This window comes from Podarcis raffonei, chromosome 12 (genome assembly GCF_027172205.1).
Source record: "Podarcis raffonei isolate rPodRaf1 chromosome 12, rPodRaf1.pri, whole genome shotgun sequence".
In the NCBI taxonomy this organism is placed as follows: domain Eukaryota; kingdom Metazoa; phylum Chordata; class Lepidosauria; order Squamata; family Lacertidae; genus Podarcis; species Podarcis raffonei.
This window is the reverse complement of record NC_070613.1, coordinates 8,182,904-8,201,761: the sequence shown is the minus strand read 5'-3', so window position 1 is coordinate 8,201,761 and position 18,858 is coordinate 8,182,904. Positions and strand designations below refer to the sequence as shown.

The following is an 18,858-nucleotide window of genomic DNA, read 5'->3' as shown; positions in this document are numbered from 1 at the left end:
CCACATCTCCGAATTTTGCAATGCAGTTTTCCAGCCAGTTTTTTTTTCTTTAAAAGCACATCTTTTTAAAATGAACATAAAAATGAACATTTTGGTGAAAATAACATATGAAATGCATTAGGTTGGCAGGAACTGCTTTGCAATAATGTGCACCTGATGCAAAATTTCATACACATTGCAAAATCTGCATGTGCCTATTAGGAGGAATGTGCATTAAAATGCTGTTGAGTTTTCATAAGGACCTTTTAAAAAAGAAATTTTTTTTCCTTCCAGTAGCACCTTAAAGACCAACTAAGTTAGTTCTTGGTATGAGCTTTCGTGTGCATGCACACTTCTTCTTCTTTTAAAAAGCTTATTGAAGAAGAAGAGGAAGAGTTTGGATTTGATATCCCGCCTTTCACTCCCCTTCAGGAGTCTCAAAGCGGCTAACATTCTCCATTCCCTTCCTCCACCACAACAAACACTCTGTGAGGTGAGTGGGGCTGAGAGACTTCAGAGAAGTGTGACTGGCCCAAGGTCCCCCAGCAGCTGCAGGTGGAGGAGCGGAGATGCGAACCCGGTTCACCAGAATACGAGTCTACCGCTTTTAACCACTACACAACACTGGCTCTCTTATTGCCTTTCTATCCCAACTTTTTCTCCTAGGAGTCCATGGTCTCCGTTCCCTCCTCAGTTTATCCCCACAACGACCCTGTGAGGTCGGTTAAGGGGCTGAGACTGACTCTAAGGTCACCCAGGGAGCTCCATGACTGAGTGGGAATTTGTTTTTGTTATCTTTGAACTATCAATTCTTTATCGATTAAAAGTTTTGCATGTCTATACAAACATTATGTACTATCTCTTAACAGGTAAAAAAAGAAAAGAAAATTATATAAAATAGAAAATTTACAAAGAAAAAAAGAAATAAAGAAGTAACAAAGATAAGAAACAAAGAAATCAAATTTTAAAAAGAGAGACAAAGTTATTTACATAGTAAAAGTACTCATTAGCACAATCCTTCCCATCCTTCTCATTATACTGTTTGATATAACTTTCTTTTTTACACAGGTTTACATTGTGTAATATCACTTCTTTCTGCTTTGTATACATTCCTTTGATCTTTTTCTTTACAAATATCACTCAATTTCTGCTAATACGGAGTTATTTGTACAAGAAAGTTTTACATCATTCTTAAATATTATCCATTCTCTACTTGTTTTTTGTTTCGATATTCCTCTAACTGATCCTGTCAGGTTTGCTAATTGTAGATATTCTAACATGAGTATCTGCCAATCTGTAATCTCTGGGAGCGTTTCATTCTTCCAGTTCCTTGCTATAAGGATTCTAGCTGCTGTTATACCATACATAAAACAATGTTCTTATATCTTTTTTAATTTCTGGTGGTAGTATACCAAGTAGGAAAATCTCTAGGGTTTTTTTTTAAGATGATGATAAATAGTTTCTTAAACTCGTTATAAATTTCAGGGAACCAGACAGAGGGCCTTCTCGGTAGTGGCGCCCACCCTGTGGAACACCCTCCCTTCAGATGTGAAGGAAATAAGTAGCTATCCTATTTTAAAAATACATCTGAAGGCAGCCCTGTTCAGGGAAGTTTTTAATATTTAACACTGTATTGTTTTAATGTTCACGAAGTACGCGGGTGGCGCTGTGGGTTAAACCACAGAGCCTAGGACTGCTGATCAGAAGTCGGCAGTTTGAATCCCTGCGACGGGGTGAGCTCCCGTTGCTCGGTCCCAGCTCCTGCCAACCTAGCAGTTCGAAACCACATCGAAGTGCAAATAGATAAATAGGTACCACTCCGGCGGGAAGGTAAACGGCGTTTCCGTGCGCTGCTCTGGTTCGCCAGAAGCAGCTTAGTCATGCTGGCCACATGACCCGGAAGCTGTACGCCGGCTCCCTCGGCCAATAAAGCGAAATGAGCGCCACAACCCCAGAATCGGCCACGACTGGACCTACTGGTCAGGGGTCCCTTGACCTTTACCTTTACACATGTCCACCACATATGATAGTATGACCCCTCCTCTTTTTTGCATCTCCAAGGTCACCCAGGGATCTTCATGACTGAGTGGGAATTTGAACCCTGGTCTCTCTGGCACTCTAACCACTTCACCCCACTGCCTCCCTAGAGTACTTCTGCTGTGGAGCAGCGTTATAAATCAAGGAGGTAAATAATATGGGGAAAGCAAAATGTCGCTTAGAGAAGGATCTGAAATATTTTCCTCGAAGCTTGAATCTTTATTATTCTGGATTGTTTAATGTGGTGTTTTAATGAGTTGTGAACCACTCTGAGACTTTCCCCCTTTAAAATATGAAGCGGCGTAGAAATGAAATTAATTATAACAATAAAATTAAGCTTAATAAACAAACAAACAAACAGACAGACAAACGAATCAGGCTTAATATAAGGAGGTCAGAACATCCCTTTGTGAGTGGGAGTTTTCGGCCTCACAGGAGAATTTTGATTTGTTCATTTCTTATGGCATGCTAGCAGATCTCTCACAGTACACAAACGAAGAATTGCTGGGATAGGCTGCAATCTGCAAACTGTTGGCTCCGGAATAATTGTCTGCACTTTAAGAAGACTACTGTGAAACCGCTTCAGAATTAATGGCTTGTGCAAAGCAGCTTCATTCCTCATTTTCCAGTTGCTAAACATTTTGCATAAAGAGCGCAGCATCAGTGTCTTAATGAGGTGGAGAATGGCTCCGAGATATTATTTCCCCCGAACTTTCACACTCCACAATATCGAAGGTCTTTTCAACACCCACCGCGTATTGGAGCTCAAAAATTATATTCCAAGGGCGGCTGTAGCTATATCTCTCTCTGACTGTGTGCATGCACACACACATTTGTGTGTGCCTCTCTGTGTGTGCTTGCAAAAGCACAGCCTGGGGGCATTAGAAGTTTCATTCCAATTAGGTTTTGCAAAATATCCAACAGGAGAGAAGGTGGTTTTTAAAAAAGCTCCTTGCAGCTTCAGATGCACTGGATTTTTTAAATTATTTAAAAAACAAACAAATTGAAAACATGATTTGCACCGAAAGCTGCAGGAAAGGTGATAACTGCCATGTTCACTGCCCTTGGCAAAAAAATAATGATATGACTGGGTGCCGAATCTAAATCAAGCAACACACGACACAGAAATACACACACACACAGAGACAGAAATATTGCATTAAGGTGAAAAATAAAAGCGGAATGATAAGACAAGCCATAGGTTAAAAAAAAGGGTAAAAGGTAAAGGACCCCTGGATGGTTAAGTCCAGTCAAAGGTGACTATGGGGTTGCGGCGCTCATCTCGCTTTCAGGCTGAGGGAGCTGGCGTTTGTCCACAGGCAGCTTTCCAGGTCATGTGGCTAGCATGACTAAACTGCTACTGGTGTCATGATGAGTGCCAGAGCGCATGGAAGCACTGTTTACATTTCTGCCGCAATGGTACCTATTTATCTGCTTGCACTGGTGTGCTTTCGAACTGCTAGGTTGGCAGGAGCTGGGACAGAACAATGGGAGCTCACTTCCGGGTACAGCTTCCGGGTCATGTGGCCAGCATGACTAAGCCGCTTCTGGTGAACCAGAGCAGCGCACGGAAATGCCGTTTACCTTCCCGCCAGAGTGGTACCTATTTATCTACTTGCACTTTGATGTGCTTTCAAACTGCTAGGTTGGCAGGAACTGGGACAGAGCAACGGGAGCTCACCCCGTCACAGGGATTCGAACCGCCAACCTTCTGATCAGCAAGCCCAAGAGGCTCATTGCTCCATGTGTTACAAAGGCTGGACTAGCCTCCCCTCTAGTTCAAACAATTCTAAAATATGGACACGCTTTTACTCTTGCAACATTGAACGCATTGCCCTTGGCTGTACTCGAGGGACGATTCCAGCAGATTCCACATGAGAAAAGCTTACAGTGGATGCTTGGGTTGCGAACGTGATCCATGCATGATGCATGTTTGCAACCCGCAGCGTCTGCAAGCCCCAGCGGCGCATCTGCGCACGCATGGGTTGCAATTCGGCGCGCCTGCAGGTGTGCAAAGCACGATTTAGTGCTTCTGCGCATGCGCGGCCGTCGAAAGCTGGAAGTAACCTGTTCCGGTACTTTTGGGTTTCAGCGGTCCGCAACCCGAAAAAATGCAACCTGAAGCGTCTGTAACCTGAGGTATGACTGTGGAGATGGCAGTACCGAATCAGTGGCACATGCCACTCTGGCTTGCACTTTTCATAAAGACTTGAAGAATGAGATTATCACCCCTCTTTTATTGTCCATTCCGGGTCACCCAGCCACTGCCGCAGTGTCCTTTCTCTTGGCAGATCAAGATGAGCAGGTGACAGCAAAGAATGCAAACTTTTTAGTTGGGGCAATTAGAATAAGATCCACTATTTGACTATTGATTCAAAATCCAAAAATGTATTTTATATAACTGACTTTTTATTTTTATTCTCTGTACAGTGGTACCTCAGGTTAAGTACTTAATTCGTTCCGGAGGTCCGTTCTTAACCTGAAACTGTTCTTAACCAGAAGCACCACTTTAGCTAATGGGGCCTCCTGCTGCTGCCGCACCGCCGGAGCATGATTTCTGTTCTCAACCTGAAGCAAAGTTCTTAACCTGAAGCACTATTTCTGGGTTAGCGGAATATGTAACCTGAAGCGTATGTAACCTGAAGTGTATGTAACCTGAGGTACCACTGTATATCGTATTGTTGTTTTATTGCTATGGCTGATGGCTGACGCAAATAAAGATTCACTCACTCACTCACTCACATTGCCAGTCCTATGCTGTGGAACAGTTTTCCAGCAGAGTTGCAACAGGCCCTTTGCTTCTGATTTTCAGGCATCTTTCGAAGACTTGTTAAAGCTGACAGACCTTTGCAGCTGTTTAGATTTTTATGTATTTATTAGCCAGTCATCATGTATATATTGTAGCACACTGCTGTGCTGTATTGCACGAACTGGCAAGACATAAATACTTTTATAAATGAATAAATTTGTGTTGCACCATTGCAACGGATCGGGACGTCTCGTACGCCAAGTCCAATTATCCCCACCCTCCCCGCACTCAAAAAGAAGATTGGATGTTTTGCAGGAAGGAAAGTGACCAGGAAACGCAGGGGGAAATGGTGTGTTTCCTTTGATGCAACGTCACAGATCAGAATGCATGCTCACCAAATAGCCCACATTGTGTAATCGCCCTGCAAACCAATCAGGATGTATGCTCAAAAAAATAAAAATAAAAATAAAAAATTATTGCTGTTGCTGTTGCTATTATATTTTATTTTATTTATATCCTACTCACTCTGGGTGGCTTCCAGCACATATAAAACACAATAAAATGTCAAATATTAAAAGCTTCATTTGGAAGTGCCCTGGGTTTCAATGGCCAACATTTTCAGCCTCTCCCTAGGAACAGAGCTGTAAAGGTTTTTCTCTTTTCTTGTTTTCTTCCTTCCTTCTTCCCTATCCTTCCTTCCCCCATCACCAGATTTGGGCAGCAGCCAAAACTTTTTTTCCTTTTTCATTTCCCCAGACCTTTTAAAAACTTCGACTGAATTATTTAGGCTGGCTCTGAAGCAAAGTTGTTGTGCTTTGTTCTGCTGCTGTTGGTTTTATTGGTTCATTTTCTTTGTTAGATTGTTTTTAATATGTTCTGCTCTGGTCCTCCCAGAGCGCATTTAAAAAAAAAATCTTTTATGGAAGGTGTGCGGCTCAAAGAGATTAAATTGTTAATTAGTTAAATATCGCCACTACATAGGTGTTTCCTTCCAATAGTTTCCAATTCCTTCTCTGTTTCTTTTCTTGTGACATAAAACTGGAGAAATACTTCACTATTATATCTCAGAAGATTTACCTTGTGTTTGTAAGAGTAATTCTGCAACTTTTTTTGCTTTTTTTCTGGCATTTGTGCCCTGAGGCGCTCAGGCTAATTTTAATTGTCCTTTCTTCCTTTTCTCCTCACATCAACCCTGTGAGGTAGGTGCGGTGGAGAGTGACTGGCCCAATATCACCAAATGAGTTTGTGGGTTAATTTATTGCCAACATCTTCGTTAATCTATACCTTCTTTCCTCTGAGAAGCTTGAGGGGACCTGCAGTTCTCGCCTCCCGTTTAATCCTCAAACCCTCATACCAACAATGTGAAGCAGCTTAAGCTGAGTGACAGAAACTGGTCTGAGGAGAAATGTTAGAGGGAATGGAGTTATGTGACCCCTGAGACAAGGAGATAAGTAAGTAGACAAGCTTTAGAAGAGATCTGAAGACAGCCCTGTATAGGGAAGTTTTTAAATGTTTTATTATGTTTTATGTAAGTTGGAAAAATGGGACGCGGGTGGTGCTGTGGGTTAAACCACAGAGCCTAGGGCTTGCTGATCAGAAAGTCGGCGGTTCGAATCCCCGCGACAGGGTGAGCTCCCGTTGCTCGGTCCCTGCTCCTGCCAACCTAGCAGTTCGAAAGCACATCAAAGTGCAAGTAGATAAATAGGTACTGCTCCGGCGGGAAGGTAAACGGCGTTTCCGTGCGCTGCTCTGGTTCGCCAGAAGCGACTTAGTCATGCTGGCCACATAAAGCGTGATGAGCGCCACAACCCCAGAGTCAGTCACGACTGGACCTAATGGTCAGGGGTCCCTTTACCTTTTTTATGTAAGCTGGAAGCCGCCCAGAGTGACTGGGGCAACCCAGTCAGATGGGCAGAGTATAAATAATAAAATTATTATTATGATGGAATAGGGTGCTCCTATTTTCATCGGAGAAATGTTGGATGGTATTTGGATGCAGACATACAGAGATCCAGGCATATCACCTTCCCACAGCAGATCATGTGATGGAAAGGAGCTCAGGCCAGGGGACTGGATTATGAAGAGACTCGGTCCTATTTTTTTATGCAAACTGAGCTATTTTGCACCTGCTGGACTATGGCATCGATTGCATCTTTCCGATTTTGCACCTCTCTTCACCTAGCAATACAGTTCCAGACTCAAACAATGTATCAGAACGTATTCATATTGCACATTTCAGGGTAAAATACATTTAGAAATACGTGTTTTATGATCAATTTCAGAATGCAACTTCTTTTTGAAAGTCACATATTATCTGCACAAAAGCGACAGAGAATATGTATGAATGAATGTACGCAAAATTGACTTGGACCCCAAATAGACTGATTTGTGCTTTATAGTGGAGATACAACAGACTCCACTTACTGAAACATCTAGAGATGATTCATTGGGCATAGTAAATATTGTGCATCCTTTATAATCACCTTTGCAAAAGGGATAGATGGCTATAGGAATCTCCATTTCAGTCTAACCCACACAGACCTGTCCCCCACTCTGATTCCTGTCTCACTACTTCACCTTGGCCTGACTTGAGCTTTACACCCGGTTATGTAAAAACATGCTTCAAAAACAATTACAATGTCATACTCGTGTATTTTGGGACACAATGTGTGCATAGTGGAATGTACACATTGCATACATTGTGCAACAAATGCATTCTGACTTTTAGAAGACATCTGAAGGCTGCCCTGCTTAGGGAAGTTTTTAAAGTTTGATGTTTTATCTTGTTGCTATTATTCTGTTGGGAGCCGCCCAGAGTGGCTAGGGAAACCCAGCCAGATGGGCGGGGTAATAATAATAATAATAATAATAATAATAATAATAATAATAAGAAGAAGAAGAAGTTCCCCTGGTCACAAGAACCCTTCCTGTCTCCTCTAACCCACCAGAGTTTCACCCCACCCTCCCTCCACTCACTGCATTAAGCATTCTAAGGTTTGGCTGTGGATCTTAGGGAGAATGGGTGAGTTTTAATTCCAAAATAATATCTTTATTGATTTATGTTTGTGAGTAATCATGTTTTGAGCAAGGAAACCTTAACCTCTCAGCAAACCGGATTTCCATTCTCCCTCTTGCACATATTCTAGGCATATTGGCCAATAGATCACTTTGCCTTTGACGATGCACATATTTTATGCACCTACAGGGACAAAGGACAGGGCTGGGCTAATCACAGCGAAGGAACAAGCTTAAGCGCCGCATAAACAACAGAATCCCATGCATTACCCAGTTTGGTGTGGTGTCGGACTAGGACCTGGGAGACCAGGGTTCAAATTCCCACTAGGCCATGATGATCACCGGGTGACCTTCGGCCAGTCACTGCCTCTCAACCTAACCTACCTAATTGTGGGAATTAAATGAGGAGGGACAGAACCATGCATGCTATCCTGAGCTCCTTGAAGAAAAAGGTGGGATATAAATCCAATCATAATTAATTATCCCACGGCCGATTATGTATAGCTTATGGAAGAACCTCACCACCTCAGATATGCAGATGACACAACCTTGATGGCAGAAAGTGAGGAGGAATTAAAGAACCTTTTAATGAGGGTGAAAGAGGAGAGCGCAAAATATGGTCTGAAGCTCAACATCAAAAAACCCGAAGATGATGGCCACTGGTCCCATCACCTCCTGGCAAATAGAAGGGGAAGAAATGGAGGCAGTGAGAGATTTTACTTTCTTGGGCTCCATGATCGCTGCAGATGGTGACAGCAGTACAAAATTAAAAGACGCCTGCTTCTTGGGAGAAAAGCGATGACAAACCTAGACAGCCGTTTTCCTTGAGCCAGGGAACACAAATGTTCCCAATAGGAATAGGTAATCAGTAGGTATTTTGTACGTTTTCTGCTGATCAGAGGCATCAAAAACATCTGGAAAAGAAAGTCCTGTATTTTCTGGTGTATAAGACTACTTTTTAACCCAGGAAAATCTTCTGAAAAGTTGGGGGTCGTCTTATACACCTGCTATAGCAGCAGCTCCCCACCAAAGGACAAAACGACAGCAAATTAATTCAGAGGACACCAAGCTCTCTAGATGAAGCAGAAATGCGCTTGAAAATTGGCTCCAGAAGCCCCCCCAATCACCAGCAACAGAACGACCCTAACCGCTCCCAGTAGTAGACCACTAGCAAATTCCACGAGAGTGGCTCAACAAAAGCAGTAAAAAACCCCCCCAAAATGCTTCAGCAGGTCCGACAAAAGCAATAACCGAGCGAAGTTCAGCAATGTCCTAGCGATTGAGGAAGTGAGCCAAAGAGAAAGCCCTCTGGCTCGCTCCTCTGTTTAAACGGACCCAGCCACGCAGAACTCAATGCTCTGTCATTTTCACTCATGGATTGTGAATGGTTGATGCAACTGTTTAAGGACATCGAAGTTTCTGTGAAATGTCCTATACAAGTGTATCAAGACAATAGATCCTGTTTGGCTTTGCTGAACTCAGAGAGTTGCAAGCAAAGAACCAAGTACTTGCAGATTAAGCTACATCGTGCAAGAGAGTGTATTCAGAAAGGACTCAGTCAGGTGTCCTACATGCCAGGAAATGAAATTCCTGCTGATCTGTTGTCTAAGGTTGTTAACAGAGAACAACTTAAGGTTTACATACAGAGGTTGCAATTGGGTTGAACCACAGGTACTACAGGTTACACGGAAAGGGGGAGGATGTTAGGATATTTCCCTTCAACCTTAAAAGGGAGCAGGCTTTGTGTGTCACAGCCTGCATATTTCCTGTTCACACAGGATGTTTATGTTTTCTATTGCTTTCGTTTCTCTCTCTCTGCCGGAGACAACGCTAGCAGGCAGTCATGTTTTTCTTTGTTCTGACCAACGCTGAATAAACTCCTAAGAAATGCTCTCCTGTTTGCATCTTTTGCTGTGTGGATTTCTGCTGATAGAGCGTGCATGAGCTCTGGAATGTGGCAAGATATTTTCTGGAGCTCGTGTCGCTAATTGCTGATACTGTATCTATGGGAGGTCGATGGATCGTCCGGAGGCGACGTGGGGCCATGATGGGCTTTATCTCCCTCGCAGTATCCCAACACCCCCGGCCACTGGGAAGTGGAGCGGATTTCCGAGCCGGACTGGAGACTGGTTTTTTAAATTTTTATTTGGTGTGCGTTGGAAGAGGGGTAGTCTTATACGGCGAGTATATCTCAAACTCTATATTTTAACTGGAAAAGTTGGGGGTCATCTTATATACCCAGTTGTCTTATACGCCAGAAAATACGGTATTTGGGAACGTGACTCCTACTTGAGAGCTTAGGATGAAAAGGCAGGAAGTTGAATGAACTGCCTGCTAACATGCTGGACTTTAAATGGCCCAACCCAATCCTAATACTGGCTAGAGAAGTGTGGTGCTTAGCTGCAAGGTATACAGTGGGACTTCAAAACATCTCTCCCCCCCAATTGTGCTTTTATATTTAGTAAAGCAACAAGATAAACAAATTCTGAAGAAATGATTTTAGAGTTAAAAAATCGTAATTTTACAGCTGGAGCCCGTTACCCATAAGTGCAATTTTTAAAAAACAAATAGAAATAAATGTAGTCATCTAGAACTATTATAGACTGTTTCCCTAATCAAGCCAATACTTAATAATTTTTATCCCTCAGTTCAGCTTTTGTTTCCCATCATGGTATTTTCCTAGTTCCTTCTTCCTATAGTGCCCAGTTGTGCTCTCTAATATTTTCCAGTGCTCCAACTCTCTTAAAGTGTTCCAGCCTCTCTCTCTCTCTCTCTCTCTCTCTCTCTCTCTCTCTCTCTCTCTTTCTTTCCCCCCTCCCTCCCTCCCTCCCTTCCATTTCTATAGAACTCCATTTAATTGCATTTCTAAACAGTGCACATTAAAAAAAAAACCAATTCACAAAAAAGGGGACAATTTCTTAATCTTAATCTCCAGGTTCCCAAGATGAACCTTTGACCATCCTATGCAAAAATTCCTGGGGAAAACTTGTCCCGTGTACTTTTAACCTTCCAGAGAACTTTCTTCCCTTCTATGCACAAGTTTGCCCTTGCTGTGCAAGCTGTAATATACAGGGATTTTATTTTTAAAAAACATTAAGCTACACAGAGCAGATCTTCATCTGCAGCCTGCAACAGCTGTTGTAAGTCTGAATTTCCCATCCAATAAGCAGGAATTCCTTCTGCAAGGGAGGGGAAACTTGGCTTCGTATGAACGTATAAATCTGCTTTATACTAGACAACACTGTCACCCTACTTTGACAGGTTGCAACTTGCCCCAATCTTTTAGGGATCTTTGCCCATCATGACTGCTATTGTTTTGAGAAACCCTTGGCTCCCCCAGAACAAGCTCAAAATGGCTGCGCAAAGCATTAGCTTTCTGACATCCATCCATACCCAACAGCGATTTTAGCATCGCTCCTTCTAATCGCAAAACACAGGTGGTGTGTGCCAGCAGAAACAAAGCCAAAAGGGGGGCAGTGAGAAATAAAAGGTGGGCGTTAGCATGCTTGGGGAATGATGATGTTTGCAAAAACAAACAGACAAACAAACCTAAAGCGGGGATGGTAGAGAAACCCCAAAGAGCCCAATGGGGACTGAGGATATTCAGCAGCCACAGAATTTCGAGTCTGTCGGAAAACAAAAAATAGGAGCAGAATGCCTTAAGCTCCTCACAGCATTCTTGAAGGAGGGAGAAAACCTGAGTGGCAACACTCCTGCTACAGATTTTGTTGCACATCTCACTTGTTGTCATTATGCCACCAATGTAACTCAGTTTTATTAGCAGTCCGCCCCCGCCACTTAATGGATCCACATGGTTTCCAGAGAGTGGTAGGGGGTGCTTTATCCCATGTTGATGGCCTTTCAGTGATTCCCTAGTGGCCCACTAGAATGTGGAGTTAACCTATTGACTGTCTGCTCGGCATAGTTCATAGCTTCTCTGAGCTATTCAAGCCCCTTCGCCACGGCAAAGCACTTTCTTGGGCTCCATGATCACTGCAGATGGTGACAGCAGCCACGGATTTAAAAGACGCCTGATTCTTGGGAGAAAAGCAATGACAAACCTTGACAGCATCTTAAAAAGCAGAGACATCACCTTGCCAACAAAGGTCCCTATAGTTAAAGCTATGCGTTTCCCAGTAGTGATGTATGGAAGTGAGAGCTGGACCATAAAGAAGGCTGATCACCGAAGAATGGATGCTTTTGAATTCTGGTGCTGGAGGAGACTCTTGAGAGTCCCACGGACTGCAAGAAGATCAAACCTCTCCATTCTTAAGGAAATCAGCCCTGAGTGCTCACTGGAAGGACAGATCGTGAAGCTGAGGCTCCAATACTTGGCCACCTCATGAGAAGAGAAGACTCCCTGGAAAAGACCCTGATGTTGGGAAAGATGGAGGGCACAAGGAGAAGGGGAAGACAGAGGGCGAGATGGTTGGAAAGTGTTCTCGAAGCTACCAGCATGAGTTTGACCAAACTGCGGGAGGCAGTGGAAGACAGGAGTGCCTGGCGTGCTCTGGTCCATGGGGTCACAAAGAGTTGGACACGACTAAACGACTAAACAACAACAACATCAACATTGACAGTCTGGCTCCGAAGCACCCTCTCCGATTGCATGGAGCCCAGACAGCCCCATGATTTTCCCTGGAGCTGAGGGCAATGAAACAATCGCTGAGATGGTAGAGCACCGGTGGCGGAAAACTGATTCTGAATCTGACCGGACACGGATTAGAGCTCAATGTCAAGCTTGCCAAGTGGCAATAGCGACGGCGAAGAGGACCTTCTTCACCGCCTCTATTGCATTTGCAGAAAACAGCAGCAGGGACTCTTTCAGGTGGTTCGCAATTTAACGGAACCACCTGCACCACCAGGGCCTGGTAAGGGCCCCAAGATCTCCTGCAATAATTTTGCAAAGGTTTTTTTTGCAGATAAAGTCGCTCAGATTTGGAAAGAGATAGTCTCCACTGTGGGAGCAGGGCCGGGGCGGGAGAGTGCTAGAGTCCTGTCTGGTCAAGTTGTGTGGGATCAATTCCAAGCTGTTACCTCTGAGGATGTGGGCAGGCTGCTTGGATGAGTGAAACTGACCACCTGTCTCCTTGATCCTTGCAGTGGCCATAATTACATTTGTGGTGTATGGCAAAAAAGAGACAAAAAGGAATCCATGATCAGAGGGGGTAGGGAAAGAGTGGGGCAACATCAATGGGGCTCAATTGTCCACTATGCTAATCCACTGCTGCAATGAATTCCTTGTCATCTGAACATGGTTATTTGAAGGTGCAGAAGACATTACGATATAGAAGGCCAAGGGCTACCACTATTCCTGCCTCAAAGGAACAGCATCATGGCAAGGGAGAGAACAACTCCATCTATTGTCCAGGAAAAGAAGCAGTGGCAGGGAGTTTGCTTTGCCCCTCTGTGCCAGAAATGCCACTTGCAAGAACTGTGCAACTAAGAAACGACGCCTGGGTTTGCTTTTCTCTTCCTCCCTCCTCTATCCCTCCTCCTCTTGTGCCATGTCTTTCAGAATGTATAAAGGTAAAAAATGGTAAAGGTAAAAGACCCATGGACAGTTAAGTCCAGTCAAAGGTGACTATGGGGTGTGACACTCATCTCGTTTTCAGGACGAGGGAGTCGGCGTTTGTCCGCAAACAGCTTTCCGGGTCATGTGACCAGCAACACTAAACCGCTTCTGGCGCAACAGGATGCCAGGACAAGTCCAGAGTGCATGGAAATACCATTTACCTTCCCACTGCAGTGGTACCTATTTATCTACTTGCACTGGTGTCCTTTCAAACTGCTAGGTTGGCAGGAGCTGGGATAGAGGAACGGGAGCTCACCCCATCGTGCGGATTTGAACCGCTGACCTTCTGATCAGCAAGCCCAAGAGGCTCGGTGGTTTAGACCACAGCTCCATCCGCTCCTAAAATGTATACCAAACAGTGTGGAGCCTTGCTTTCCTTAAAACAATAGTGTCCCCAAGCCCCTCAGAAGCGCCTCACAATGTGTAGTCAGTGTTAACCATACCCTGGCAGCCTTCATGCTGGAACGCTGATGTGGTATCTTGCAAAGTAGCCTCTTCTTGACGTGGTGGGGAAACTTTTTCAGTCCTTACGGGGAATCCTTTGGGGAGGCCCCCTGCCACCTGTGAACGTTGGCAGCCTGGTGGGCATTAAGCAGCTACTGAGAAGTCAGGGGCTAATGCACCCCCGACTATCTCCATCCTTCCAAGCAAGAGAGATTGCCACAGTTCAAGGACACAATCTGCCCAAGCCAAAGCACATCCAAGGCAGCTGTGGAGCAGCCCTGGCGAAGGGTGTGGCCTCAGAAGAAGGGGTGTGGCCTGAGCAGGGGGTGTGGCCTAGGGAGAGCTTTGGGAGGGGGCAGACAGAGGGGTGGGGTTTGCATTGGGCTGCTGAGCCTGAGGTTCCCCTCACCTGTCAGATGAGTTTATCTTCCTTCCAGAAAGAAACACAAAGGCGTTGCATGCCCCGCTTAGCCTGAAACCTTTGCTGCTGAATTGGCTGGTTCTTCCTGCTTTGACTTGGCAGGATGATGAATGAAAGGGCATCTGTCGGCCACCTGGGCAGAACAATGTCCTAACCTGGCTGCTGGCCCTGTGTGTGTAAAAGAGTTATGTTTTCTGCAAGGACAGCAGCACCCTGGCGGTTTGTATCCCGCCCCAGGGATATTACGCTGCATGAAGGATCACTGAGAAACAGCTTCTCTGCAGGAGCCGCCCTCCCACTTTACAGCCTGCTTTTTTTGCAATGGCATTTACTCTTCTCTTTCCACTTCATCAGCAGTTGGCACAGCAGCTGCTATTGTTGCCCTGCAGATCAGCAGACAAAGCGACTCAGGAGAGAAAGAGGAATGAAGATGTTCAGCACTCATCCCCTTCTCCCACTCCAGTTCTTCTCGCAGGAAGCCAGAGGACAGAGTTGAGTGAAATTGAGTTCTCTTGGTTTCTCATTTTTCTAGCCTTTAGTTCATTGCTTCACATTTCACTTTTTTTTTTAAAGTTCCTCATGAAAACACACCAGCATTTTGGTGCAAATTTCTATGAACGTGCACATTTTTGTTTGCGATATTGACTGACTGATGTGCCCATTTTGCAAAGGGATTTTCCCTAATAAAATGCAATTGCAAAGGGATTTTATTAATTCCTATTAATGCACATTCTGCCCCCTTAAATGCATTTTGTACACATCACCTGACTGGAGTATTTTTTGTTGTTGTTGTTGTTGTTGTTGTTGTTGTCGTCAGGGAACTGCCATTGGCTCAGAGGCGAGAGATAGAGGGGGAGTTGTATTACAGGGAGCCTCCGAAAATCTTGCAAAGCAGTTCCTCTTCTGGTGAGGAGGAAAGCCCCACCTCCAGTGGAGAAGAGGTGCAAGGACCAGAGGATGCTAGAGAGAGCCTTAACACCATGCCTCAGCAAGCCGGAGAGGGGAAAAGCACACCCCTGCCATCCCCAATCATGTGCAGTAGTTTGAGGCGCAGGGAGGGGCAGAAAAGGCTTGGGGTGATGAAACTTTTATGTTGGGGGAGGTACAAAAACAGACCACTCCCGGATTCTGCTAGCGATTGAGCCAGACATTAACTTATGAGGCTCTTCACTGTAAATAGTTTGCACCAAAATAAAGCCTGTAAAAGACAGGTTGGAGTCCTGCCTGTTACTCTCGAGCAACCACAACAGCATCTGACAATTATTTTATTAAATTTGTATTTCAGCCTTCATATGTAGATCTCAGGGTGGTTAACAACATAAAATACAATATAAAAACACAAAATGTGTAATGGAAACAAGAACAAAACCCACAAATGTATAGACCTCCCCTTCCTGCAAACACATTTAAAAGGGCTAGATGAAGTCAACAAATCAAAGTCCAGGCTGAAGAGGTACTGCATTTCAAAATTCAGAAAAGTGCAAATTTTTGGAGAATGGCTGTGCATTGTTGCAAAAAGTGAGAATTCAACAGGTTCATCTTCAAATGGGAGCAGAATAACATCCCCCCCCATCCTTAACTCCTGTCAGTTCACCAGACCTGGAAGTCCTTCAAGGTGAAGGCAACTGAGGGCAAGGCAACGACTGGGAATGGCAAGCTGTAATGATGTTACTTGAGATGGGTTTTGCATGGTCTTCTGTTAGCTAAAGGGGATACTTTTTGAAGGATTTTTTTCTACTTCATACTAATTGCTAGGCTTGTGCAGTGGGGTTGTGGAGTTGCAAAATATATAGCCACTTTTCTTTCTTTCTTCCCCATTGTAGCTGCAGAGACTCTCTGCAGTTGAAAAAAGTTTGCTAAGGGAGTTTGTAAGGGATGCTGGTAGCATTGTGGGTTAAACTACAGAGCCTAGGGCTTGCCGATCAGAAGGTTGGCGGTTCGAATCCCCACAACGGGGTGAGCTCCCGTTGTTCAGTCCCTGCTCCTGCCAACCTAGCAGTTCGAAAGCAAATCAAAGTACAAGTAGATAAATAGGTACTGCTCTGGCGGGAAGGTAAATGGTGTTTCTGTGTGCTGCTCTGGTTTGCCAGAAGCGGCTTAGTCATGCTGGCCACATGACCTGGAAGCTGTACACCAGCTCCCTCGGCCAATAAAGCAAGATGAGCGCCGCAACCCCAGAGTCAGTCACGACTGGACCTAATGGTCAGGGGTCCCTTTACCTTTACCTTTAAGGGAGTTTGCTAATATGTCTGCAAGCTGCACAGCCAGGGCCAATTACTCACCTCAAGCACAGGAAGAGCAGGAAGGCGATGATGAGCGCCGCTACAGAAATGCAGTGTCCCAGGTAGTTTATGATCATGGCAACCTGGTAATAGAGAGCAGGCTTCGTCTGGGGGTGAGAAAACAGAAAGAGAGGTCTCATGAGCAAAGCAGCCTGAATCTATGGACCTGAATCAAGGTGGATGGCCCCTCCTATGACCCTTAAAAGATTGCTGGACTCACTTGGGAAGACAAGCAAACTAATCCAGTGTACTGGAAGAAGCAAAGATCACCAGTGTGGAAGCAATGATTCTTCAACACCAACTTCGTTGGACTGGTCATGTTGTGCGGATGCCTGAATATTGTCTTCCGGGAGGACTTCCGGGTTAGCGCCAGCGATAATGGCGGATTCCCTCTGATCTCCGAGGGACCAGTTCCGTGGGATCGGGTCTGACCGCTGCGGCGAAGTGGGGACCCATTCAAAAATCACAGGCAGGTGAAGCCTGTGAGCGTGGGACTCAGCGGGCACCTTCAGCGCCCCCCCAAACTGCAAAGGAACCCTTTTTTTGGGCTCCGGAGTAAAGCGGGGAGAGCGGCGCGGTGCTGTGAGTGACTGCTTCTTTCACGGAGCGAAGCCGCACAGCCGTTATCGGAGAGCGCTGACTTTTTCTTGGACAATTTGGCTGCAAGAAACAACTACCCGTGAGTAGGATTAAATTGGATTATAAAGGAAAGGAAATTAGTAAATTCGGCACCGAAACGGGGAAGTATAAACAGGAAGTCTGCTTCCCATTTCTTGTATATTTAATAAAGCAAAGAGACTGTGAGCTAGAACTTTGAAAGTAACTTTTAAAAGGGTCAAAATCCGAACGTCAGACAGAAGATTTCCCCTCCGGATTGCAGGAAAGGAGGGGAAAAGATTTGAACTTTACTTCCCTGTAAAGAAAGTGGGGAAAGGAAGGTAAAATCCACTGCTTAGATCCTGGGAACGGACTGCCTTGAAAATGAATGCCGCATTGTGAAAGGCACGTAATAAATTGCTTTTGACAGCTAACTCTGCAAAAAAGATACAGTGTTTCTGGCTGACTTCTCCTGGTTTTAGAGTAACTTTAAAATAGTTGGAATTGATACAGTCGTCTTTTTTGATAAACTGGCGGACTTAAAAAAGTTATTTTTCAAAGTTACAAGTCTGACTGCAACTGTGTCCCCCTAGAGGAAGTTGGACATTGTCACAAAAATAATTGAGCCAGGGAATTTTCCACTCCATAACAAAGCCCAGATGTGGGAGCGACCTTGGACTTATCTGGAGTGGTATGGCAGACGGGAAAAATATATACAAGAAAATATATACAAGACAATATTTCTTGGAGTTTTATGAAGAAAAATCTACAGGGGATGGGGGTGGGAGAAGGATTTGGAAACGGTATAAGTGCAATTTACTCTGAACAAAAGGCCAAGTTAATTGTTAATAATGGGGTGACGGAAGAATTTAAGATAGAGAAAGGGACACGACAAGGTTGCCCAATTTCCCCATTGCTTTTTATATCAGTCCTGGAGGTTTTGCTGAATATGATTAGAAGAGACCAGTTGGTTAAAGGTATACAAGTCAGAGCTAAACAGTATAAATTGAGAGCATTTGCAGACGATTTAGTACTGACATTACAGGAGCCAGAATCTAGTACCAAAAGAGTTTTGGAACTGATTCATGATTTTGGTCAGGTTGCTGGATTCAAATTGAACAAACTAAAAACAAAGGTTTTGGGGGAAAATTTAACAGAGAATGAAAGAGAGAGGTTTCAGAATGAGACAGGTTTAACAGTGGTTAAAAAAGTGAAACACTTGGGGATTAATATGACAGCCAAAAACGTGAATTTATTTAAAGATAATTATGAAAAATGTTGAGCGGAAGTGAAAAAAGACTTAGAAATTTGGTCAAACTTGAAGCTTTCACTGCTAGGCCGTATTGCTGCGATAAAGATGAATGTATTGCCAAGAATGTTATTTTTGTTTCAAGTATTGCAAATTGTAGACAAGATGGACTGTTTCAAGAAGTGGCAGAGAGATATTTCTAGATTTGTCTGGCAGGGCAAGAAGCCCAGAATAAATTTTAAGATTTTAACGGATGCAAAGGAAAGAGGCGGATTTGCCCTGCCAGACCTTAAACTGTATTATGAATCAGCAGCTTTCTGCTGGTTGAAAGAATGGCTACTCCTTGAGAATACAGACATTTTGGATTTGGAAGGTTTTAACAATGTATTTGGTTGGCATGCATATCTGTGGTATGATAAGGTCAAAGCACATAAAGCATTTAAAAATCATATTGTCAGGAAAGCACTATTTAATGTCTGGATAAGATATAAAGATTTATTTGAAAATAAC

General features: G+C 44.2%; 1 protein-coding gene across 5 annotated transcripts in view; it reads right to left on the bottom strand.

Moving 5' to 3' along the window:
• CRHR2 (corticotropin releasing hormone receptor 2) overlaps nucleotides 1–18,858 on the bottom strand; it is a 191,179-nt gene that overhangs the window by 44,211 nt on the left and 128,110 nt on the right. For 3 of the 5 annotated variants that reach the window (XM_053359521.1, XM_053359519.1, XM_053359520.1), the window contains one exon: nucleotides 16,503–16,609. The exons of the other annotated variants lie outside the window; for them this stretch is intronic. In XM_053359521.1, the coding sequence (XP_053215496.1) occupies nucleotides 16,503–16,609 (107 nt within the window). The remainder of the gene's footprint in view (nucleotides 1–16,502; nucleotides 16,610–18,858) is intronic. 5 annotated transcript variants of the gene reach the window in all.